At 44.4% G+C, this 27500-nt stretch overlaps 1 protein-coding gene across 1 annotated transcript in view; it reads right to left on the bottom strand.

The window, feature by feature from the left end:
• Positions 1-27500, bottom strand: part of LOC120036727 (receptor-type tyrosine-protein phosphatase delta-like) — a gene marked incomplete at both ends in the record, with an annotated part of 60118 nt that overhangs the window by 14655 nt on the left and 17963 nt on the right. Inside the window, 13 exons of the mRNA XM_038983100.1 lie at positions 2123-2134; positions 2456-2616; positions 2973-3203; positions 3996-4089; positions 6790-7046; positions 9749-9843; positions 10753-11349; positions 15165-15282; positions 16340-16366; positions 18315-18508; positions 19404-19709; positions 22549-22693; positions 24535-24680. Of these exons, the coding sequence (XP_038839028.1) occupies positions 2123-2134; positions 2456-2616; positions 2973-3203; positions 3996-4089; positions 6790-7046; positions 9749-9843; positions 10753-11349; positions 15165-15282; positions 16340-16366; positions 18315-18508; positions 19404-19709; positions 22549-22693; positions 24535-24680 (2383 nt within the window). The remainder of the gene's footprint in view (positions 1-2122; positions 2135-2455; positions 2617-2972; positions 3204-3995; positions 4090-6789; positions 7047-9748; positions 9844-10752; positions 11350-15164; positions 15283-16339; positions 16367-18314; positions 18509-19403; positions 19710-22548; positions 22694-24534; positions 24681-27500) is intronic.

The following is a 27500-nucleotide window of genomic DNA, read 5'->3' as shown; positions in this document are numbered from 1 at the left end:
TGTATGTAGTAAAACTGACTGGTACCTAGGCTACATATTACCAGGTGCATGGAGGGAAACTGACTGGTACCCAGGCTACATATTACCAGGTGTATGTAGTAAAACTGACTGGTACCCAGGCTACATATTACCAGGTGTATGTAGTAAAACTGACTGGTACCCAGGCTACATATTACCAGGTACATGGAGGGAAACTGACTGGTACCCAGGCTACATATTACCAGGTGTATGTAGTAAAACTGACTGGTACCCAGGCTACATATTACTAGGTGTATGTAGTAAAACTTACTGGTACCCAGGCTACATATTACCAGGTACATGGAGGGAAACTGACTGGTACCCAGGCTACATATTACCAGGTGCATGGAGTAAAACTGACTGGTACCCAGGCTACATATTACCAGGTACATGGAGTAAAACTGACTGGTACCCAGGCTACATATTACCAGGTGCATGGAGGGAAATCTGACTGGTACCCAGGCTACATATTACCAGGTGCATGGAGTAAAACTGACTGGTACCCAGGCTACATATTACCAGGTGCATGGAGGGAAACTGACTGGTACCCAGGCTACATATTACCAGGTGTATGTAGTAAATCTGACTGGTACCCAGGCTACATATTACCAGGTGCATGGAGTAAAACTGACTGGTATCCAGGCTACATATTACCAGGTACATGGAGGGAAACTGACTGGTACCCAGGCTACATATTACCAGGTGCATGGAGGGAAACTGACTGGTACCCAGGCTACATATTACCAGGTACATGGAGGGAAACTGACTGGTACCCAGGCTACATATTACCAGGTACATGTAGTAAAACTGACTGGTACCCAGGCTACATATTACCAGGTGCATGGAGGGAAACTGACTGGTACCCAGGCTACATATTACCAGGTGCATGGAGGGAAACTGACTGGTACCCAGGCTACATATTACCAGGTGTATGTAGTAAAACTGACTGGTACCCAGGCTACATATTACCAGGTGTATGTAGTAAAACTGACTGGTACCCAGGCTACATATTACCAGGTACATGGAGGGAAACTGACTGGTACCCAAGCTACATATTACCAGGTGTATGTAGTAAAACTGACTGGTACCCAGGCTACATATTACTAGGTGTATGTAGTAAAACTGACTGGTACCCAGGCTACATATTACCAGGTACATGGAGGGAAACTGACTGGTACCCAGGCTACATATTACCAGGTGCATGGAGTAAAACTGACTGGTACCCAGGCTACATATTACCAGGTACATGGAGTAAAACTGACTGGTACCCAGGCTACATATTACCAGGTGCATGGAGTAAATCTGACTGGTACCCAGGCTACATATTACCAGGTGCATGGAGTAAAACTGACTGGTACCCAGGCTACATATTACCAGGTGCATGGAGGGAAACTGACTGGTACCCAGGCTACATATTACCAGGTGTATGTAGTAAATCTGACTGGTACCCAGGCTACATATTACCAGGTGCATGGAGTAAAACTGACTGGTATCCAGGCTACATATTACCAGGTACATGGAGGGAAACTGACTGGTACCCAGGCTACATATTACCAGGTGCATGGAGGGAAACTGACTGGTACCCAGGCTACATATTACCAGGTACATGGAGGGAAACTGACTGGTACCCAGGCTACATATTACCAGGTACATGTAGTAAAACTGACTGGTACCCAGGCTACATATTACCAGGTGCATGGAGTAAAACTGACTGGTACCCAGGCTACATATTACCAGGTGCATGGAGGGAAACTGACTGGCTACATATTACCAGGTACATGAAGGGAAACTGACTGGTACCCAGGCTACATATTACCAGGTGCATGGAGGGAAACTGACTGGTACCCAGGCTACATATTACCAGGTGCATGGAGGGAAATTGACTGGCTACATATTACCAGGTGCATGGAGGGAAACTGACTGGTACCCAGGCTACATATTACCAGGTGCATGGAGGGAAAACGATACACTAAATATTGTGCGCCAGTTTCTTTTCTTTGCACTGTAGTTTCAACATAGCATGATTCTAACAGCTGTAACCTAGGCAACATGATGGTAATCAGAGTCTCTAACAGGATAGTAATGAGTATATCCTTCTTCTTACCTGTCTGGTTTACTGGGTCAACGAAGCAGAGTGAGCAGAACAAGAGAAAGAAACATGTTATGGCAGAGTTGATCAGCAACCTGAAACTGTCTCTACAGTAGAAGTATCTCCTCTCATCTCCTCTCCTCTCCTCTCCTCTCCTCTCCTCTCCTCTCCTCTCCTCTCCTCTCCTCTCCTCTCCTCTCCTCTACCACTCCCATCCCATCCTCTCCTCCTCCCCTCCCCCCTCCTCTCCCCTCCTCTCCTCCCCTCCCCCCCTCCTCCCCTCCCCTCCCTCCATCTCTCCCCTCCTCCCCTCCCTTCCTCTCCCCTCCTCTCCTCTCCTCTCCTCACCTCTTGAAGAGCAGGATGGCGATGACGATGCAGACGATGAAGATGACAGCCATTACCGGCCCCACCACCCACAGAAGCCCCTCCTCCTCGTCTACGATTGGCTGAGGGTCCACGTCGTTGGAGGTCACGGGGTCAGAGTAGGGGCTGGTTGAATACATGGTCTAGAGAGAGAGGGAGAGAGAGGTTAGAGAGAGAGTGTGTGTGTTATGTGAAGCATACTCGTGTGATGAGTAACTTGAAAACCTGAAGACTTCTTAGCTAATGACTAGGCTTTAACTCAGTGGGCTAACAGAGTTATGTGGCGAACAGGAGACCCAGGTTTGACACTAGTCCAGCACGAAGAACACATGCTTCTGGTGTGTGTCTGCTACTGTGTGTGTGTGTGTGTGTCTGCTACTGTGTGTGTGTGTGTGTGTGTGTGTGTGTGTGTGTGTGTGTGTGTGTGTGTGTGTGTGTGTGTGTGTGTGTGTGTGTGTGTGTGTGTGTGTGTGTGTGTCCACTCCCAGCCCAAACCCACATTATTAGACAGGTCTAGCAGCGCCAGCACGAAGAACACATATTCCTGTCCGTTTTGCAGGGGGCGGTTCCGGAACTCCCCATAGCTCCTCCCATCACCGAGGGTGAACTCCTGGGGGAGGGTCTTAAAGTGGGCGGAAACATAGGCCCTGGGATCTGATTGGCTGGCCGGGACCTGTCGACGGACACGCAGCGCCTGGCTCACACTGGTCCTGTTGATCTCTTTCAGGAGCTGGAGGAGAGGGGGGAGTAGAGATGGATAGAGAGAGGGGAGGGGGGAGTAGAGATGGATAGAGAGAGGGGAGGAGGGAGTAGAGATGGATAAAGAGAGGGGAGGAGGGAGTAGAGATGGAGAGAAGAAGAGAGGGGAGTAGAGATGGAGAGAGAGAGGAGAGGAGGGAGTAGAGATGGAGAGAAGAAGAGGAGGGAGTAGAGATGGAGAGAAGAAGAGGAGGGAGTAGAGATGGAGAGAGGAGGAGGAGGGGATAGAGATGGATAGAGAGAGGGGAGTAGAGATGGATAGAGAGAGGGGAGGAGGGAGTAGAGATGGATAAAGAGAGGGGAGGAGGGGATAGAGATGGATAGAGAGGGGGGAGTAGAGATGGATAGAGAGAGGAGAGGGGGGAGTAGAGATGGATAAATGTTAAATGTTATTAACAATGTTATCTGTTTATTACCCCCATCATCGTCATCTTCATATTGTGTTATCTGATTATTACCCATCATTATCATCTTTATATTGTGTTATCTGATTATTACCCATCATTATCATCTTCATATTGTGTTATCTGGTTAATACCCCATCATTATCATCTTCATATTATGTTATCTGGTTATTACCCCCATCATTATCACATTGTGTTATGTGGTTATTACCTCCATCATTATCATATTCATATTGTGTTATCTGGTTATTACCCCATCATTATCATCTTCATATTGTGTTATCTGGTTATTACCCCATCATTATCATCTTCATATTGTGTTATCTGGTTATTACCCCCATCATCATACAGTATCTCACCTCATCTAGGTTCATCTGATCAGGGTTGTCACCAGGCTTCAAGAACTTCCCTCCTCTCTGTTTCTTCAGAGGAACCACCACCACATAGTAACCCCTGGCAACAACAACAACAACACTTCAGTTATCATGTAAAGCTGGGATCATCAACTAGATTCACCTTAATGATGGTCAACTACAGAGATCATCAACTAGATTCACCTTAATGATGGTCGACTACAGGGATCATCTACTAGATTCACCTTAATGATGGTCGACTACAGGGATCATCAACTAGATTCACCTTAATGATGGTCGACTACAGGGATCATCTACTAGATTCACCTTAATGATGGTCGACTACAGGGATCATCAACTAGATTCACCTTAATGATGGTCGACTACAGGGATCATCTACTAGATTCACCTTAATGATGGTCGACTACAGGGATCATCAACTAGATTCACCTTAATGATGGTCGACTACAGAGATCATCTACTAGATTCCCCTTAATGATGGTCGACTACAGGGATCATCTACTAGATTCACCTTAATGATGGTCGACTACAGGGATCATCAACTAGATTCACCTTAATGATGGTCGACTACAGGGATCATCAACTAGATTCACCTTAATGATGGTCGACTACAGGGATCATCAACTAGATTCACCTTAATGATGGTCGACTACAGGGATCATCAACTAGATTCACCTTACTGATGGTCGACTACAGGGATCATCAACTAGATTCACCTTAATGATGGTCGACTACAGGGATCATCAACTAGATTCACCTTAATGATGGTCGACTACAGGGATCATCAACTAGATTCACCTTAATGATGGTCGACTACAGAGATCATCAACTAGATTCACCTTAATGATGGTTGACTACAGGGATCATCAACTAGATTCACCTTAATGATGGTCGACTACAGAGATCATCAACTAGATTCACCTTAATGATGGTCGACTACAGAGATCATCAACTAGATTCACCTTAATGATGGTCGACTACAGGGATCATCAACTAGATTCACCTTAATGATGGTCGACTACAGGGATCATCAACTAGATTCACCTTAATGATGGTCGACTACAGGGATCATCAACTAGATTCACCTTAATGATGGTCGACTACAGAGATCATCAACTAGATTCACCTTAATGATGGTCAACTACAGGGATCATCTACTAGATTCACCTTAATGATGGTCAACTACAGGGATCATCAACTAGATTCACCTTAATGATGGTCGACTACAGGGATCATCTACTAGATTCACCTTAATGATGGTCAACTACAGGGATCATCTACTAGATTCACCTTAATGATGGTCGACTACAGGGATCATTAACTAGATTCACCTTAATGATGGTCGACTACAGGGATCATCAACTAGATTCACCTTAATGATGGTCAACTACAGGGATCATCAACTAGATTCACCTTAATGATGGTCAACTACAGAGATCATCAACTAGATTCACCTTAATGATGGTCGACTACAGGGATCATCAACTAGATTCACCTTAATGATGGTCGACTACAGGGATCATCAACTAGATTCACCTTAATGATGGTCGACTACAGGGATCATCAACTAGATTCCCCTTAATGATGGTCGACTACAGGGATCATCTACTAGATTCACCTTAATGATGGTCGACTACAGGGATCATCAACTAGATTCACCTTAATGATGGTCGACTACAGGGATCATCAACTAGATTCACCTTAATGATGGTCGACTACAGGGATCATCAACTAGATTCACCTTAATGATGGTCGACTACAGGGATCATCAACTAGATTCACCTTAATGATGGTCGACTACAGGGATAATCTACTAGATTCCCCTTAATGATGGTCGACTACAGAGATCATCAACTAGATTCACCTTAATGATGGTCGACTACAGGGATCATCAACTAGATTCACCTTAATGATGGTCGACTACAGGGATCATTAACTAGATTCACCTTAATGATGGTCAACTACAGTACAGAGATCATCAACTAGATTCACCTTAATGATGGTCAACTACAGAGATCATCAACTAGATTCAGCCTCGGGCAAATATCTTCTTGAGCGGATGGTCAGGGAGCCGGAACATAATTACAAATAATTTATAGACTGCAAATTGACCGCAAGGAGCCCGTTTGGTGTTGGAGGGCCAGTAGGAGGCGCTCTTTCCTCTGGTATAAAAATAAATAAATATCCCAATGCCCCAGGGCAGTGATTGGGGACATTGCCTTGTGTAGGGTGCCGTCTTTTGGGTTGGGACGTTAAACAGGTGATCCCTTGGCACTTATCGTAAGAGTAGGGCTGTTAACCCCGGTGTCCTGGCTAAATTCCCAATCTGGCCCTCAAACCATCACGGTCACCTAATCATCCCTAGCTTCCAATTGGCTCATCCATCCCCCCTCCTCTCTCCTGTAACAGTTCCCCAGGTCGTTTACTGTAAAGGAGAACGTGTTCTCAGTCACCTGGTAAAATAAGGGTTCAATAAATACAGAAAACCATATACAGTATCTCTCTATTATACGTGGGAATACTTTGGAACACATTTCCTACATTAAAATCACTTGGCGCTGATATGCTGCTGTTTTTACAGCCTTTATGTCCAACAATAACTGTTTTATTGTTATAATTGGTCCTAAAATGTTGGAGGGGCCAAATAAATAAAATCACCAGCGGACCGCCAGTTGGGGAACCCTGATGTACTCCCTCCCTCCCTCCCTCCCTCCCTCCCTCCCTCCCTCCCTCCCTCCCTCCCTCCCTCCCTCCCTCCCTCCCTCCCTCCCTCCCTCACCTGACGGTAGTGGTGGTCTGTACGGGCGGTAGTTGAACCGTCACCATCCCGTCTGCGTTGGTCTTCCCCACCAGCGTGGGTTTGGAGCGCAGCACGTCCGGGGCGGTCGTCGCGGTTACGCGGTGCTGTAGCCCCCCGGCACTGTTGCCACGGTTAGTCAACAGGAAGGAGTACTGTGTTTCCGGCTGCAGACCTGTTATCAGCTTCTGGTTCTGTTTCCCATCCACCTCAACACTCTGACCCTTATCATACAGGATCTAGAGAGAGACAGAGATAATCAACACTCTGACCCTTATCATACAGGATCTAGAGAGAGAGAGAGATAATCAACACTCTGACCCTTATCATACAGGATCTAGAGAGAGACAGAGATAATCAACACTCTGACCCTTATCATACAGGATCTAGAGAGAGACAGAGATAATCAACACTCTGACCCTTATCATACAGGATCTAGAGAGAGACAGAGATAATCAACACTCTGACCCTTATCATACAGGATCTATAGAGAGAGACAGAGATAATCAACACTCTGACCCGTATCATACAGGATCTAGAGAGAGACAGAGATAATCAACACTCTGACCCTTATCATACAGGATCTAGAGAGAGACAGAGATAATCAACACTCTGACCCTTATCATACAGGATCTAGAGAGAGAGAGAGATAATCAACACTCTGACCCTTATCATACAGGATCTAGAGAGAGACAGAGATAATCAACACTCTGACCCTTATCATAAAGGATCAAGAGAGAGACAGAGATAATCAACACTCTGACCCTTATCATACAGGATCTAGAGAGAGAGAGAGATAATCAACACTCTGACCCTTATCATACAGGATCTAGAGAGAGACAGAGATAATCAACACTCTGACCCTTATCATACAGGATCTAGAGAGAGACAGAGATAATCAACACTCTGACCCTTATCATACAGGATCTATAGAGAGAGACAGAGATAATCAACACTCTGACCCTTATCATACAGGATCTAGAGAGAGACAGAGATAATCAACACTCTGACCCTTATCATACAGGATCTATAGAGAGAGACAGAGATAATCAACACTCTGACCCTTATCATACAGGATCTAGAGAGAGACAGAGATAATCAACACTCTGACCCTTATCATACAGGATCTAGAGAGAGACAGAGATAATCAACACTCTGACCCTTATCATACAGGATCTAGAGAGAGACAGAGATAATCAACACTCTGACCCTTATCATACAGGATCTAGAGAGTGAGAGAGATAATCAACACTCTGACCCTTATCATACAGGATCTAGAGAGAGACAGAGATAATCAACACTCTGACCCTTATCATACAGGATCTAGAGAGAGACAGAGATAATCAACACTCTGACCCTTATCATACAGGATCTAGAGAGAGAGAGAGATAATCAACACTCTGACCCTTATCATACAGGATCTAGAGAGAGACAGAGATAATCAACACTCTGACCCTTATCATACAGGATCTAGAGAGAGACAGAGATAATCAACACTCTGACCCTTATCATACAGGATCTATAGAGAGAGACAGAGATAATCAACACTCTGACCCTTATCATACAGGATCTAGAGAGAGACAGAGATAATCAACACTCTGACCCTTATCATACAGGATCTATAGAGAGAGACAGAGATAATCAACACTCTGACCCTTATCATACAGGATCTAGAGAGAGACAGAGATAATCAACACTCTGACCCTTATCATACAGGATCTAGAGAGAGACAGAGATAATCAACACTCTGACCCTTATCATACAGGATCTAGAGAGAGACAGAGATAATCAACACTCTGACCCTTATCATACAGGATCTAGAGAGAGAGAGAGATAATCAACACTCTGACCCTTATCATACAGGATCTAGAGAGAGAGAGAGATAATCAACACTCTGACCCTTATCATACAGGATCTAGAGAGAGAGACAGAGATAATCAACACTCTGACCCTTATCATACAGGATCTCGAGAGAGAGAGAGAGAGAGAGATAATCAACACTCTGACCCTTATCATATAGGATCTAGAGAGAGACAGAGATAATCAACACTCTGACCCTTATCATACAGGATCTAGAGAGAGAGACAGAGATAATCAACACTCTGACCCTTATCATACAGGATCTAGAGAGAGAGAGAGAGATAATCAACACTCTGACCCTTATCATACAGGATCTAGAGAGAGACAGAGATAATCAACACTCTGACCCTTATCATACAGGATCTAGAGAGAGAGAGAGAGAGATAATCAAGACTCTGACCCTTATCATACAGGATCTAGAGAGAGAGAGAGATAATCAACACTCTGACCCTCATCATACAGGATCTAGAGAGAGAGAGATAATCAACACTCTGACCCGTATCATACAGGATCTAGAGAGAGAGATAATCAACACTCTGACCCTTATCATACAGGATCTATAGAGAGAGAGATAATCAAGACTCTGACCCTTATCATACAGGATCTAGAGAGAGAGAGAGAGATAATCAACACTCTGACCCTTATCATACAGGATCTAGAGAGAGACAGAGATAATCAACACTCTGACCCTTATCATACAGGATCTATAGAGAGAGACAGAGATAATCAACACTCTGACCCTTATCATACAGGATCTATAGAGAGAGACAGAGATAATCAACACTCTGACCCTTATCATACAGGGTCTAGAGAGAGAGAGAGAGATAATCAACACTCTGACCCTTACCATACAATATCTATAGAGAGACAGAGATAATCAACACACACAACCACACACACAACCACAACCATACACACACACACACATACAACCACACACACACACACACACACACACACACACACACACACACACACACACACACACACACACACACACACACACACACACACACACACACACACACACACACACACACACACACACACACACACACCATCTAAAGTCCCTGTAACTCACGGTAAAAGACTGGGAGGGTGTTTTGTCTCGTATCTCCCAGGTCAGCAGGACTGAGTTCTTCATGGCAGCCTTCACTCTGAAGTTAGTAGCAAACACTGTGGAACATAGAAAACAACAGCATGACTCCGCAGACTTTTCTTAGATCATAGAAATACAACCCATAGAACGATCCCCATTCAAATCACTGATGGACTTTTTATATGGATTCTATTTCTACACTTTCAATCTCCTTATAGGATCCAGATCCGGGTTCAAATACTATTTTCACATCATTTCACATGTTTTATCTGGGCTTGATTGAGCTTGCCTGGAGCCATGGAACCAATAGAATAGTCTGAAGGAGTGCCATCCTCATTCCAGGCAGGCCAGAGCAAACGCTGAAAGTATTTTTTTGTTGTTGAAAGATTTCTAATAGTATCTGAACCCAGGTCTGAGAGAAACAGGTGTACTCTCTTACCTGTGTTTTACTCTCTAGTGTCTGTCTGTACAGAAACACAGTCTGGAAGTGATGTCAGCTTGACTGCATAATGACATGTGACTAGAATACCTCTCTTACCTGTGTTTTACTCTCTAGTGTCTGTCTGTACAGAAATACAGTCTGGAAGTGATGTCAGCTTGACTGCATAATGACATGTGACTAGAACACCTCTCTTACCTTGTCAGCTGAAGGAGACCGAATACATTTAAGACTACAGACAAGACTGACAAGACTGACAAGAACAAAATAGACTGACGACGACGCTGTAACGTGTTCGGTGTGGTGTGTGGTGTTTCCACTGAGTTTGACGTGAGTTAATGACCAGTGGGGAGGAAAGAGTGTGTTTAGGATGGGGGGGGGCAGAAATGGAAGATGGTTGTTGGGTAGTTGCTCAAAGGTGGTTGTGAGAGAGTGTGCGTGCGTGTGTGCGTGTGTGTGTGTGTGTGTGTGTGTGTGTGTGTGTGTGTGTGTGTGTGTGTGTGTGTGTGTGTGTGTGTGTGTGTGTGTGTGTGAGTGTGTGTCCTACCTTCCACATCCAGCGGTTGGGTCCTAAACTGGACACCGGGACTATACGGCCCCGCCCCTACCGCCGTGAACGCACACACTCTGACGTCATACACCGTGTCGGCGCTCAGCCCTTCCAACGTCACGCTAGATTCCGGTACCGTCACCATCACCTCCCCGGTAGCATTACCACCTCTACCGTTAACATCCCGGTACTGCACCGAATACTTCACAATCTTCCCGTTTTGTTCGATAAGCGGGACAGACTTCCAAACTAGCTGTATGGAGGACGCCGAGGCGCCATCAGAGAGGATATTTTCTGGGTGTCCTCCGGGAACGTCTTCCGGAGTGGTCACCTCGACCGCTGCCTCCTCTCCGTAACCAATCTTATTCCGGGCGGAGAGTCGGAACACGTACGACGCCCCCTTGTGGATATCCTGCGCCGTGTAGGACTCTTCCTTGGTGGGGAATTCTACCACGGTGAGGGGGAGGACATCCAGGCGTCCGAAGGTTAGACGGTACCCCAGGAGAGGGGTAGGGGGGCTGGGTGGAGGCAGCCACTGGAGCTGGGCCGTGCCCACGGGGGTGGGACTTACTGAGAGCCTGGGGCGTTCTGGGACTGGGGGAAGGAGGGGAGAGAGAGGGGAGAAGGTAGGAGCAGCATGAAGAGAGGGATGAGACGAGAGAGAGAGGAAGAGGAGAGAAGAGGATGTTACTATTAATGAGAATTAACTGCTCACGAACACCTGCTCACAATCTCTGCACAATTGTAGCCTGTCATTACAGCCAGAAATGGTGATGCACCTGCATTTTGAGCTGAAAGTCATTCATGCTAGCAGTCAATATCAACTAGGTATATCATGTTAGCAGTCAATATCAACTAGGTATATCATGTTAGCAGTCAATATCCTCAGTTAAAGGCACATGACAGCCCGCTTGGAGTTAGCCAAAAGGCACCTAAAGACTCTCAGACCATGAGAAACAAGATTCGCCGGTCTGATGAAACCAAGATTGAACTCTTTGGCCTGAATGCCAAGAGTCACGTCTCAAGGAAATATGGCACCATCCCTAAGGTGAAGCTTATGTTGGGATGTTTGTCAGCAGCAGGGACTGGGAGACTAGTCAGGATCAAGGCAAAGATGAATGGAGCAAAGTACAGAGAGATCCTTGATGAAAACCTGCTCCAGAGCGCTCAGGACCTCAGACTGGGGCGAAGGTTCACCTTCCAACAGGTCAACGACCCTAAGCACACAGCCAAGACAACGCAGGAGTGGGACAAGTGTCTGAATGTCCTTTTGTGGCCCAGCCAGAGCCCGGTCTTGGACCAGATTGAACATCTCTGGAGAGACCTGAAAAATAGCTGTGCAGCAACACTCCCCATCTAACCTGACAGAGCTTGAGAGGATCTGCAGAGAAGAATGGGAGAAACTCCCCAAATACAGGTGTGCCAAGCTTGTAGTGTCATACCCAAGAAGACTTGAGGCTGTAATCATTGCCAAAGGTGCTTCAACAAAGTACTGAGTAAAGGGTCTGAATACTTATGTAAATTTATATTTCCGTATATTTTTTTTTATAATTTAGCAAAAAAAATCTAAAAACCTCTTTTTGCTTTATCATTATGGGGTATTTGTGTGTAGATTGATGAGGAAATAAAACATTTTACTCCATTTTAGAATAAGACTGTAACAAAATGTGCAATAAGTAAAGGGGTCTGAATACTTTCCGAAGGCACTGTATGTAGCCTACTAAAATACGTATGGTCGTTGATTTTAAAATTCAGTTTCACACTGGCGACCCCCATTTAGAGGAATCACTGCTCTAAAGAAGTCTTTGAAGCCTTAGTAAATCTGTCTCAGTGTCTGGTAGCAGGCTGGGTAGCTGTGTCTGTACTGTCTGTGATATTATGTTGGGATGATAAGTACGTACGTAAGTCTGTGAAGCCTTAGTAAATCTGTCTCAGTGTCTGGTAGCAGGCTGGGTAGCTGTGTCTGTACTGTCTGTTATATTATGTTGGGATTATAAATGATAAGTACGTAAATCTGTGAAGCCTTAGTAAATCTGTCTCAGTGTCTGGTAGCAGGCTGGGTAGCTGTGTCTGTACTGTCTGTGATATTATGTTGGGATGATAAGTACGTACGTAAGTCTGTGAAGCCTTAGTAAATCTGTCTCAGTGTCTGGTAGCAGACTGGGTAGCTGTGTCTGTACTGTCTGTTATATTATGTTGGGATGATAAGTAAGTAAGTCTGTGAAGCCTTAGTAAATCTGTCTCAGTGTCTGGTAGCAGGCTGGGTAGCTGTGTCTGTACTGTCTGTGATATTATGTTGGGATGATAAGTACGTAAGTCTGTGAAGCCTTAGTAAATCTGTCTCCGTGTCTGGTAGCAGGCTGGGTAGCTGTGTCTGTACTGTCTGTTATATTATGTTGGGATTATAAATGATAAGTACGTAAATCTGTGAAGCCTTAGTAAATCTGTCTCAGTGTCTGGTAGCAGGCTGGGTAGCTGTGTCTGTACTGTCTGTTATATTATGTTGGGATGATAAGTACGTACGTGAGTCTGTGAAGCCTTAGTAAATCTGTCTCAGTATCTGGTAGCAGGCTGGGTAGCTGTGTCTGTACTGTCTGTTATATTATGTTGGGATGATAAGTACGTAAGTCTGTGAAGCCTTAGTAAATCTGTCTCAGTGTCTGGTAGCAGGCTGGGTAGCTGTGTCTGTACTGTCTGTTATATTATGTTGGGATGATAAGTACGTAAGTCTGTGAAGCCTTAGTAAATCTGTCTCAGTATCTGGTAGCAGGCTGGGTAGCTGTGTCTGTACTGTCTGTGATATTATGTTGGGATGATAAGTACGTAAGTCTGTGAAGCCTTAGTAAATCTGTCTCCGTGTCTGGTAGCAGGCTGGGTAGCTGTGTCTGTACTGTCTGTTATATTATGTTGGGATGATAAGTACGTACGTAAGGCTGTGAAGCCTTAGTAAATCTGTCTCAGTGTCTGGGTAGCAGGCTGGGTAGCTGTGTCTGTACTGTCTGTTATATTATGTTGGGATTATAAATGATAAGTACGTAAATCTGTGAAGCCTTAGTAAATCTGTCTCAGTGTCTGGTAGCAGGCTGGGTAGCTGTGTCTGTACTGTCTGTGATATTATGTTGGGATGATAAATGATAAGTACGTAAGTCTGTGAAGCCTTAGTAAATCTGTCTCAGTGTCTGGTAGCAGGCTGGGTAGCTGTGTCTGTACTGTCTGTTATATTATGTTGGGATGATAAGTACGTACGTAAGTCTGTGAAGCCTTAGTAAATCTGTCTCAGTATCTGGTAGCAGGCTGGGTAGCTGTGTCTGTACTGTCTGTGATATTATGTTGGGATGATAAGTACGTACGTGAGTCTTTGAAGCCTTAGTAAATCTGTCTCAGTGTCTGGTAGCAGGCTGGGTAGCTGTGTCTGTACTGTCTGTGATATTATGTTGGGATTATAAATGATAAGTACGTAAATCTGTGAAGCCTTAGTAAATCTGTCTCAGTGTCTGGTAGCAGGCTGGGTAGCTGTGTCTGTACTGTCTGTTATATTATGTTGGGATTATAAATGATAAGTACGTAAATCTGTGAAGCCTTAGTAAATCTGTCTCAGTGTCTGGTAGCAGGCTGGGTAGCTGTGTCTGTACTGTCTGTGATATTATGTTGGGATGATAAATGATAAGTACGTAAGGCTGTGAAGCCTTAGTAAATCTGTCTCAGTGTCTGGTAGCAGGCTGGGTAGCTGTGTCTGTACTGTCTGTTATATTATGTTGGGATGATAAGTACGTACGTAAGTCTGTGAAGCCTTAGTAAATCTGTCTCAGTATCTGGTAGCAGGCTGGGTAGCTGTGTCTGTACTGTCTGTGATATTATGTTGGGATGATAAGTACGTACGTGAGTCTGTGAAGCCTTAGTAAATCTGTCTCAGTGTCTGGTAGCAGGCTGGGTAGCTGTGTCTGTACTGTCTGTGATATTATGTTGGGATTATAAATGATAAATACGTACGTCTGTGAAGCCTTAGTAAATCTGTCTCCGTGTCTGGTAGCAGGCTGGGTAGCTGTGTCTGTACTGTCTGTTATATTATGTTGGGATGATAAGTACGTACGTAAGGCTGTGAAGCCTTAGTAAATCTGTCTCAGTGTCTGGTAGCAGGCTGGGTAGCTGTGTCTGTACTGTCTGTTATATTATGTTGGGATGATAAGTACGTACGTAAGTCTGTGAAGCCTTAGTAAATCTGTCTCAGTGTCTGGTAGCAGGCTGGGTAGCTGTGTCTGTACTGTCTGTTATATTATGTTGGGATGATAAGTACGTACGTAAGTCTGTGAAGCCTTAGTAAATCTGTCTCAGTGTCTGGTAGCAGGCTGGGTAGCTGTGTCTGTACTGTCTGTGATATTATGTCGGGATGATAAATGATAAGTACGTACGTGGGAGGGTAGTGCAGAGAGTTTGGGGTTTGCTCCGTGCCCCGTCACCCTTGGCGGTGTACGCCCCCACAGACACAGAGTAGGCAGTATCAGCCTGGAGTTCCCCTAGAACCACCCCCTACAGAACACATAGAACGTAGAACTCATCAGTATTACAGAACCACCTCCTACAGATTATAGAACTCATCAGCAACAAGGGCCTGTACAGTATCATCTCCATTGTACTCCATTCCATAGTTCCATTCTACTCCATTCCATAGTTCCATTCTACTCCATTCCATAGTTCCATTCTATTCCATTCCATAGTTCCATTCTACTCCATTCCATAGTTCCATTCTACTCCATTCCATAGTTCCATTCTACTCCATTCCATAGTTCCATTCTACTCCATTCCATAGTTCCATTCTACTCCATTCCATAGTTCCATTCTACTCCATTCCATAGTTCCATTCTACTCCATTCCATAGTTCCATTCTACTCCATTCCATAGTTCCATTCTACTCCATTCCATAGTTCCATTCTATTCCATTCAATAGTTCCATTCTACTCCATTCCATAGTTCCATTCTACTCCATTCCATAGTTCCATTCTACTCCATTCCATAGTTCCATTCTACTCCATTCCATAGTTCCATTCTACTCCATTCCATAGTTCCATTCTACTCCATTCCATAGTTCCATTCTAGGCTGTGTCCCATTCCATAGTTCCATTCTACTCCATTCCATAGTTCCATTCTACTCCATTCCATAGTTCCATTCTACTCCATTCCATAGTTCCATTCTAGGCTGTATCCCATTCCATAGTTCCATTCTACTCCATTCCATAGTTCCATTCTACTCCATTCCATAGTTCCATTCTACTCCATTCCATAGTTCCATTCTACTCCATTCCATAGTTCCATTCTACTCCATTCCATAGTTCCATTCTACTCCATTCCATAGTTCCATTCTACTCCATTCCATAGTTCCATTCTAGACTGTATCTCATTCCATAGTTCCATTCTAGACTGTATCTCATTCCATAGTTCCATTCTAGGCTGTATCTCATTCCATAGTTCCATTCTAGGTTGTATCTCATTCCATCATGTTTTCTACTAGCCCATGCGACCGAAACACAGGTCAAGACAACAGCATAAATGAGACCTTTTTTAGATACCAGATCACAGATATACTTACATATTCTGCTGATTCATTGTATTCCCACTAAACGAGAGGGAGAGCAAAGAGAGAGAGAAAAAAATTGATTTTTTACATTAGTCTCATATTTTATAATCTCATAATCTGATAAAGGCTTGTAAAATATATAATATATATTATTCTTAAAAAATATTTTTAATTCTGAGCAATCAATCTCTTTCCAGTAGGGTTTTCAGTTACATCTCAATGTTCCATTCTATTCCAACATTCCATTCTAATCCAACATTCCATTCTATTCCAACATTCCATTCTATTCCAACATTCCATTCTAATCCAACATTCCATTCTATTCCAACATTCCATTCTATTCCAACATTCCATTCTATTCCAACATTCCATTCTATATCAACGTTCCATTCTATATCAACATTCCATTCTATTTCAACATTCCATTCTATTCCAACATTCCATTCTATTCCAACATTCCATTCTATTCCAACATTCCATTCTATTCCAACATTCCATTCTATATCAACGTTCCATTCTATATCAACGTTCCATTCTATTCCAACATTCCATTCTATTCCAACATTCCATTCTATTCCAACATTCCATTCTATATCAACGTTCCATTCTATATCAACGTTCCATTCTATTCCAACATTCCATTCTAATCCAACATTCCATTCTATTCCAACATTCCATTCTATTCCAACATTCCATTCTATTCCAACATTCCATTCTATATCAACATTCCATTCTATTCCAACATTCCATTCTATTCCAACATTCCATTCTATATCAACGTTCCATTCTATTCCAACATTCCATTCTATATCAACATTCCATTCTATATCAACATTCCATTCTATTTCAACATTCCATTCTATTCCAACATTCCATTCTATATCAACGTTCCATTCTATTCCAACATTCCATTCTATATCAACGTTCCATTCTATATCAACATTCCATTCTATATCAACGTTCCATTCTATTCCAACATTCCATTCTATATCAACATTCCATTCTATTCCAACATTCCATTCTATATCAACGTTCCATTCTATATCAACGTTCCATTCTATTCCAACATTCCATTCTATATCAACATTCCATTCTATATCAACGTTCCATTCTATTCCAACATTCCATTCTATATCAACATTCCATTCTATATCAACGTTCCATTCTATTCCAACATTCCGTTCTATATCAACGTTCCATTCTATATCAACGTTCCATTCTATATCAACGTTCCATTCTATATCAACGTTCCATTCTATATCAACGTTCCATTCTATATCAACGTTCCATTCTATTCCAACATTCCATTCTATATCAACGTTCCATTCTATATCAACGTTCCATTCTATATCAACGTTCCATTCTATATCAACGTTCCATTCTATATCAACGTTCCATTCTAATCCAACATTCCATTCTATATCAACGTTCCATTCTATATCAACGTTCCATTCGATATCAACGTTCCATTCTATATCAACGTTCCATTCTATATCAACGTTCCATTCTATTCCAACGTTCCATTCTATATCAACGTTCCATTCTATATCAACATTCCATTCTATATCAACGTTCCATTCTATATCAACGTTCCATTCTATTCCAACATTCCATTCTATATCAACGTTCCATTCTATTCCAACATTCCATTCTATTCCAACATTCCGTTCTATATCAACGTTCCATTCTATATCAACATTCCGTTCTATATCAACGTTCCGTTCTATATCAACGTTCCATTCTATATCAACATTCCATTCTATTTCAACATTCCGTTCTATATCAACGTTCCGTTCTATATCAACGTTCCATTCTATTCCAACATTCCATTCTATATCAACATTCCATTCTATATCAACGTTCCATTCTATATCAACGTTCCATTCTATATCAACGTTCCATTCTATATCAACGTTCCATTCTATATCAACGTTCTATTCGATATAAATATTCTATTCAATCTGTCTGAGTTGTCTTCCATTGTTACCTGTGAGTCGTCTAGGAGTATATCCTTGATGAGGTTGGGTCCAGCGGGATCTCCATAGTTCATCTTCATGTAGTGGACCTGGTAACCTCTGACCTGACCATGTTGCCGCTCCACGGCCGGTGCCCGCCACACCACCCTGATTGCTGACGAGTTCACCGCCTCCGTCGCCACGTCGCGCGGAGGACCACTGGGAACTGGAAATGCATTGTAGGATAGGTCGAGGTCAAGGGTCGGGGTTCAAAAGTTGTGGTGGCTCTTAGATGGTTTAGATACTCCGGGGGAGGTGAGCGTTTGGAGGTCGGATAGGTTGGTGGGTGGAACGTTTTTTTGGGGGGTTCTGTTCAAAATGTCGATTAATATATAGGAGATGAGATTTGAAAAAGCACCAAAAAGCAGATAAAGATGGCCTGAAAAACTGGCCTGACATTCAGGGAGCGAGAGTGAATGAAAGATAGAGAGGGGAGATCAGACGATACAAGGAATCCTAAGGGGCCGTGGTTCCCAGAACATCATATAACCTCGGTTATACAGAGAAAGGTACAATACAAACGTATACCAAGAAAAAGGTTCAGTTCTGTAGAGGTAAAGTTAACTTCAGCATGACGAGTCAGGGTTGAAAGGAAAGACTAAGGGCTAGCTGGATTCCCCCCCTCCTTTACAGAGATGGTTTAAGCCATAGGGTTCAGCAGCAGTTCACAGAGGCATGGTTAATGGTGCGTACTATTATGCCCCTCATGTAGGGGTATTTAGTGACACATCCGCAGGGCTGTGTAGTATTGTTCAAAGGGGCATTGTCAGTGGAATACACCGCATCAACCCCCCCTCGGGCCCAGGGAGAGAAGAGAGGAGAAAAAAGGCAGGATTTTAGAAGGAAATTACTGTGTAGAGGTATAGCCAGGGGAGGTTTCTTTCTTAGAATGAAGGTCAAGGAGAAAACACAGCTAGGGATTCTGGGAAATAGGATGCCATTTGGGATGCAACCTACCGGCTGGAGGTTCTCAGGTGGTGGCATTGTTAGTGGGGCGAGCCATTTTCACCAAGGATAGGGGTGTTTAGTACCAACAGGAAGGGGAAAGGTTTGGGACATACCATCTTCCTCTGTGCGCACTAGTAGTTGTAGACTCTCTGGTCCTTCTCCGGCTTCCGTCAGGGCTCTGACCGTGATTCCATACTCTGTCCATTTCTCCAGGTTTTCCAGAAGGTACGGAGAGCTTTCCGGTGGAATTCGGCTGACTTGCTGGGAAGTCCTGTTGTCCCCTTCCGTGACAGAATACTGGATGGAATATCCCGTTATGATTCCGTTCTGGAATTCCGCCAGGGGCGGAGCCCAACTTACCAGGATGCTGGTGGAGTTGGGGCTGGAGCATGTGACCTGCTGGGGAGGGGCTGAGGGTTCTGATTGGCCAGGTTTGAGGAAGTACGGGTTGTTTTGGTGGATGTGATTGGTTGTGTGTGTTGATTGGTTGGTGAGGTAGTGAGGTGTTTAGTGGAAGATGGTGACAGAGCCAACAGACGAGACAGAAAAGAAAAAAAAAGGGACAAAAAAACACAAAATGAAAATAAAACTCTCGGACCGATGTTTTCTATAAAGAAAAATGACCAGAAGACTAGCACAGGTGCAAAATGGCGGAAGCAAACGTCAAATCTAGGGTTGCAAAACTCTAACTTTCCCAAAATGTCCAGGTGTTCCAGAAATCCTGGTTTGGGGAAAGTTTGGGAAGGTTACCAGAATTTAACACCCCTATTCAAATGTGTTCGATAGAAAATGTTGTCAACTAAAAACGAATGAAAAAGACTGATGAGATATAAAGAAGATACAACAGAAAGGACACTGAACTGAGTCTCTTGGACAACATGTAACATGTAACCTACCTTGACTTGAACTTAATGAGTAAGTCTCACTCCAAACGCCTTCTATCAGTCTCAGTGCTTCTCCCCAGACTGATCCACTTCACATCTCTAACTACTTTATGCCTTGGAATCACCTTACCTTGACTGTAGCCCTAACTGACTGACAGACTTCCTCACCTTGACTGTAGCCCTGACTGACTGACAGACTTCCTCACCTTGACTGTAGCCCTAACTGACTGACAGACTTCCTTACCTTGACTGTAGCCCTGACTGACTGACAGACTTCCTTACCTTGACTGTAGCCCTAACTGACTGACAGACTTCCTTACCTTGACTGTAGCCCTATCTGACTGACAGACTTCCTTACCTTGACTGTAGCCCTAACTGACTGACAGACTTCCTTACCTTGACTGTAGCCCTAACTGACTGACAGACTTCCTTACCTTGACTGTAGCCCTGACTGACTGACAGACTTCCTTACCTTGACTGTAGCCCTATCTGACTGACAGACTTCCTTACCTTGACTGTAGCCGAGCCCTAACTGACTGACAGACTTCCTTACCTTGACTGTAGCCCTAACTGACTGACAGACTTCCTTACCTTGACTGTAGCCCTATCTGACTGACAGACTTCCTTACCTTGACTGTAGCCCTGACTGACTGACAGACTTCCTCACCTTGACTGTAGCCCTAACTGACTGACAGACTTCCTCAACTTGACTGTAGCCCTAACTGACTGACAGACTTCCTCACCTTGACTGTAGCCCTAACTGCCTGACAGACTTCCTTACCTTGACTGTAGCCCTAACTGACTGACAGACTTCCTTACCTTGACTGTAGCCCTGACTGACTGACAGACTTCCTTACCTTGACTGTAGCCCTATCTGACTGACAGACTTCCTCACCTTGACTGTAGCCCTAACTGCCTGACAGACTTCCTCACCTTGACTGTAGCCCTGACTGACTGACAGACTTCCTTACCTTGACTGTAGCCCTGACTGACTGACTGACAGACTTCCTCACCTTGACTGTAGCCCTAACTGACTGACAGACTTCCTTACCTTGACTGTAGCCCTGACTGACTGACTGACAGACTTCCTCACCTTGACTGTAGCCCTAACTGACTGACAGACTTCCTCAACTTGACTGTAGCCCTAACTGACTGACAGACTTCCTTACCTTGACTGTAGCCCTAACTGACTGACAGACTTCCTTACCTTGACTGTAGCCCTAACTGACTGACAGACTTCCTTACCTTGACTGTAGCCCTAACTGACTGACAGACTTCCTTACCTTGACTGTAGCCCTAACTGACTGACAGACTTCCTTACCTTGACTGTAGCCCTATCTGACTGACAGACTTCCTCACCTTGACTGTAGCCCTAACTGCCTGACAGACTTCCTCACCTTGACTGTAGCCCTGACTGACTGACAGACTTCCTTACCTTGACTGTAGCCCTAACTGACTGACAGACTTCCTCACCTTGACTGTAGCCCTATCTGACTGACAGACTTCCTTACCTTGACTGTAGCCCTGACTGACTGACAGACTTCCTTACCTTGACTGTAGCCCTGACTGACTGACAGACTTCCTTACCTTGACTGTAGCCCTGACTGACTGACAGACTTCCTTACCTTGACTGTAGCCCTAACTGACTGACAGACTTCCGACTCATGGAAGTTTGAACAAGTTTGGAAGATATACAACTAAAGATTAAATTGTGAACATTTTCCAAAATCGTGAAACATTTACCTATTGTTTCACTGTATAAAGTAATCTTATTCTGTTGATCTTATTCTCCACAAATTGTATCTTGTGATTCCATGACATATGAGGCCTGTTTAATCCAAATTATAACTCAGGTCCTCACGAGTATCTGATAGATGACATTAGAGGTCTGTTTAATCCAGATTATAACTCTGGTCCTCAGAGTATCTGATAGATGACATTAGAGGTCTGTTTAATCCAGATTATAACTCAGGTCCTCAGAGTATCTGATAGATGACATATAATGAGTTCTGTTTAATCCAGATTATACCTCTGGTCCCTAAAGTATCTGATAGATGACATATGAGGTCTGTTTAATCCAGATTATAACTCTGGTCCTCAGAGTATCTGATAGATGACATTAGAGGTCTGTTTAATCCAGATTATAACTCTGGTCCTCAGAGTATCTGATAGATGACATTAGAGGTCTGTTTAATCCAGATTATAACTCTGGTCCTCAGAGTATCTGATAGATGACACATGAGGTCTGTTTAATCCAGATTACACCTCTGGTCCCTATAGTATCTGATAGATGACATAATGAGGTCTGTTTAATCCAGATTATAACTCTGGTAGAGCAGTACCAGCAGTAGTAGTAGTGTAGGTAGGGACATACGTGTCTGTGGTGTATCTGTGGTAACCTCGTTGGTATACGCTCCGATGCCGTGTTTGCTACGTGCTGCCAGCTGGAAGGTGTAGGAGGAGAATGGCTTCAAATTCTTTATAAGGTAGGAGGAGGCGGGGTCAAAATTCAGCTTCTTCTGGAGAGAGAGAGAAAAAGAGAGAAAGAGAGAGATGTGAGAGAGAGAGAGATGGAGGAGAGAGAGATGGAGAGATGGAGGAGAGAGAGAGAGATGGAGGAGAGAGAGAGAGAGAGAGAGGAGGAGAGAGAGATGGAGGAGAGAGAGAGAAAGAGAGAGATGGAGGAGAGAGAGAGATGGAGGAGAGAGAGATGGAGGAGAGAGAAAGAGAGAGATGGAGGAGAGAGAGAGAGATGGAGGAGAGAGAGAGATGGAGGAGAGAGAGAGAGATGGAGGAGAGAGATGGAGGAGAGAGAGAGAGATAGAGATAGTTAAGGTTAGGGGTAAGGTGGAAGGTGTAGCAGGTAGACAGAGGGTTAAGGTGGAAAGTGTGGCAGGTAGACAGAGGTTTAAGGGGTCAAAATCAAAAGTAACAGTCAGTATCTGGTGTGGCCACCAGTTGCATTAAGTAATGCAGTGCATCTCCTCTTCATGGACTGCACCAGATTTGCCAGTTCTTGCTGTGAGATGTCACCCCACTCTTCCGCCAAGGCACCTGCAAGTTCCCGGACATTTCTGGGGGCAATGGCCCTAGCCGTCCCCCTCCGATCCAACAGGTCCCAGACGTGTTCAATGGAATTGAGATCCGGGCTCTTCGCTGGCCATGGCAGAACACTGACATTCCTGTCTTGCAGGAAATCACACACAGAATGAGTAGTATGGCTGATGGCATTGTCATGCTGGAGGGTCATGACAGGATCAGCCTGCAGGAAGGGTACCACATGAGGGAGGAGGATGTCTTCCCTGTAACGCACAATGTTGATATTGCCTGCAATGACAACAAGCTCAGTCCGATGATGCTGTGACACACCGCCCCAGACCATGACGGACCCTCCACCTCCAAATCGATCCGCTCCAGAGTACAGGCCTCGGTGTAACACTCATTCCTTCGACGATAAACGCAAATCCGACCATCACCCCTGGTGAGACAAAACCACGCCTCGTCAGTGAAGAGCACTTTTTGCCAGTCCTTTCTGGTCCAGCGACGGTGGGTTTGTTCCCATAGGCGACGTTGTTACCGGTGATGTCTGGTGAGGACCTGCCTTACAACAGGCCTACAAGCCCTCAGTCCTACAAGCCAAGCCTCTCTCAGCGTATTGCGGACAGTGTGAGCACTGATGGAGGGATTGTGCGTTCCTGGTGTAACTCGGGCAGTTGTTGTTGCCATCCTGTACCTGTACCGCAGGTGTGGTGTTCGGATGTACCGATCCTGTGCAGGTGTTGTTACACGTGGTCTGCCACTGCGAGGACGATCAGCTGCCCGTCTTGTCTCCCTGTAGCGCTGTCTTAGGTGTCTCACAGTACGGACATTGCAATTTATTGCACTGGCCACATCTGCAGTCCTCATGCCTCCTTGCAGCATGCCTAAGGCACGTTCATGCAGATGAGCAGGGACCCTGGGCATCTTTCTTTTGGTGTTTCTCAGAGTCAATAGAAAGGCCTCTTTAGTGTCCTAAGTTTTCATAACTGTGACCTTAATTGCCTACTGTCTGTGAGCTGTTAGTGTCTTAACGACCGTTCCACAGGTGCATGTTCATTAATTGTTTATGTTTCATTGAAGAAGCATGGGAAACAGTGTTTAAACCCTTTACAATGAAGATCTGTGAAGTTATTTGGATTTTTATAAATTATCTTTGAAAGACAGGGTCCTGAAAAAGGGCCATTTCTTTTTTTGCTGAGTTTATAACAGCAATTCCTCAATGGATTGTAAAGAGGAAAGTATATTGAGACTTTGTGAAAAGCAACTGAGCTCTATGGGTTTAAGAAATGGGGTTTAACTAATCCACAGATATATCTCTTACCTCTTCGTTGTCACCAGACCTCCTGTAGACCAGTTCATATCCAGTGATCAGGTTTTCAGGCCCACTTTGTGGAGGAGCTACCCATGACAGCAATATACTGGTCTCTGACTTGGCCTCTCCTTTGAAGTCTGACGGCTGGGACGGAACTGGGAGAGAGAGAGGAGAGACTACATTATCCACAATACACTGCGGGAGAGAGAGGGACTACAATTCCCACAATACACCACTGTAGGTAGGGGGACTACATTACCCACAATACACCACTTGAGAGAGATGGACTACGTTACCCACAATACACCACAGTGTCAAATACAAAAAAATATAACTTTATTTAAAGTGCATTTAACACAACAAAATTTACAGTAAAAAAATTGAATGAAATAAGTAAATGCACACAGGAGGCAATAAACTAAACCCTGTAGAGTGAAGGACTATGTCAGAAACCCTGTAGAGTGAAGGACTATGTCAGGAACCCTGTAGAGTGAAGGACTATGTCAGGAACCCTGTAGAGTGAAGGACTACAGTATGTCAGAAACCCTGTAGAGTGAAGGACTATGTCAGGAACCCTGTAGAGTGAAGGACTATGTCAGGAACCCTGTAGAGTGAAGGACTACAGTATGTCAGAAACCCTGTAGAGTGAAGGACTATGTCAGGAACCCTGTAGAGTGAAGGACTATGTCAGAAACCCTGTAGAGTGAAGGACTATGTCAGAAACCCTGTAGAGTGAAGGACTATGTCAGAAACCCTGTAGAGTGAAGGACTATGTCAGAAACCCTGTAGAGTGAAGGACTATGTCAGAAACCCTGTAGAGTGAAGGACTACAGTATGTCAGAAACCCTGTAGAGTGAAGGACTATGTCAGGAACCCTGTAGAGTGAAGGACTACAGTATGTCAGAAACCCTGTAGAGTGAAGGACTATGTCAGAAACCCTGTAGAGTGAAGGACTATGTCAGAAACCCTGTAGAGTGAAGGACTATGTCAGAAACCCTGTAGAGTGAAGGACTATGTCAGAAACCCTGTAGAGTGAAGGACTATGTCAGAAACCCTGTAGAGTGAAGGACTATGTCAGGAAACCCTGTAGAGTGAAGGACTATGTCAGGAACCCTGTATAGTGAAGGACTATGTCAGGAACCCTGTAGAGTGAAGGACTATGACAGGAACCCTGTAGAGTGAAGGACTATGTCAGGAACCCTGTAGAGTGAAGGACTACAGTATGTCAGAAACCCTGTAGAGTGAAGGACTATGTCAGGAACCCTGTAGAGTGAAGGACTATGTCAGGAACCCTGTAGAGTGAAGGACTATGTCAGAAACCCTGTAGAGTGAAGGACTATGTCAGAACCCTGTAGAGTGAAGGACTATGTCAGAAACCCTGTAGAGTGAAGGACTATGTCAGAAACCCTGTAGAGTGAAGGACTATGTCAGGAAACCCTGTAGAGTGAAGGACTATGTCAGGAAACCCTGTAGAGTGAAGGACTATGTCAGAAACCCTGTAGAGTGAAGGACTATGTCAGAAACCCTGTAGAGTGAAGGACTACAGTGTGTCAGAAACCCTGTAGAGTGAAGGACTATGTCAGAAACCCTGTAGAGTGAAGGACTATGTCAGAAACCCTGTAGAGTGAAGGACTATGTCAGAAACCCTGTAGAGTGAAGGACTATGTCAGGAAACCCTGTAGAGTGAAGGACTATGTCAGGAAACCCTGTAGAGTGAAGGACTATGTCAGGAACCCTGTAGAGTGAAGGACTATGTCAGGAAACCCTGTAGAGTGAAGGACTATGTCAGAAACCCTGTAGAGTGAAGGACTACAGTATGTCAGAAACCCTGTAGAGTGAAGGACTATGTCAGAAACCCTGTAGAGTGAAGGACTATGTCAGAAACCCTGTAGAGTGAAGGACTATGTCAGGAACCCTGTAGAGTGAAGGACTATGTCAGGAAACCTGTAGAGTGAAGGACTATGTCAGAAACCCTGTAGAGTGAAGGACTATGTCAGGAACCCTGTAGAGTGAAGGACTATGTCAGAAACCCTGTAGAGTGAAGGACTATGTCAGAAACCCTGTAGAGTGAAGGACTATGTCAGAAACCCTGTAGAGTGAAGGACTATGTCAGAAACCCTGTAGAGTGAAGGACTATGTCAGAAACCCTGTAGAGTGAAGGACTATGTCAGAAACCCTGTAGAGTGAAGGACTATGTCAGGAACCCTGTAGAGTGAAGGACTATGTCAGGAACCCTGTAGAGTGAAGGACTATGTCAGAAACCCTGTAGAGTGAAGGACTACAGTATGTCAGAAACCCTGTAGAGTGAAGGACTATGTCAGAAACCCTGTAGAGTGAAGGACTATGTCAGAAACCCTGTAGAGTGAAGGACTATGTCAGGAACCCTGTAGAGTGAAGGACTATGTCAGAAACCCTGTAGAGTGAAGGACTATGTCAGAAACCCTGTAGAGTGAAGGACTATGTCAGAAACCCTGTAGAGTGAAGGACTATGTCAGAAACCCTGTAGAGTGAAGGACTATGTCAGAAACCCTGTAGAGTGAAGGACTATGTCAGAAACCCTGTAGAGTGAAGGACTATGTCAGAAACCCTGTAGAGTGAAGGACTATGTCAGAAACCCTGTAGAGTGAAGGACTATGTCAGGAACCCTGTAGAGTGAAGGACTATGTCAGAAACCCTGTAGAGTGAAGGACTATGTCAGGAACCCTGTAGAGTGAAGGACTATGTCAGAAACCCTGTAGAGTGAAGGACTATGTCAGAAACCCTGTAGAGTGAAGGACTATGTCAGAAACCCTGTAGAGTGAAGGACTATGTCAGAAACCCTGTAGAGTGAAGGACTATGTCAGGAAACCCTGTAGAGTGAAGGACTATGTCAGAAACCCTGTAGAGTGAAGGACTATGTCAGAAACCCTGTAGAGTGAAGGACTATGTCAGAAACCCTGTAGAGTGAAGGACTATGTCAGAAACCCTGTAGAGTG

Source organism: Salvelinus namaycush, unplaced genomic scaffold, assembly GCF_016432855.1.
Source record: "Salvelinus namaycush isolate Seneca unplaced genomic scaffold, SaNama_1.0 Scaffold1450, whole genome shotgun sequence".
Lineage (NCBI taxonomy): Eukaryota > Metazoa > Chordata > Actinopteri > Salmoniformes > Salmonidae > Salvelinus > Salvelinus namaycush.
Note: the sequence above shows the minus strand (reverse complement) of the source record. Positions and strands in the feature narration are given on the sequence as shown.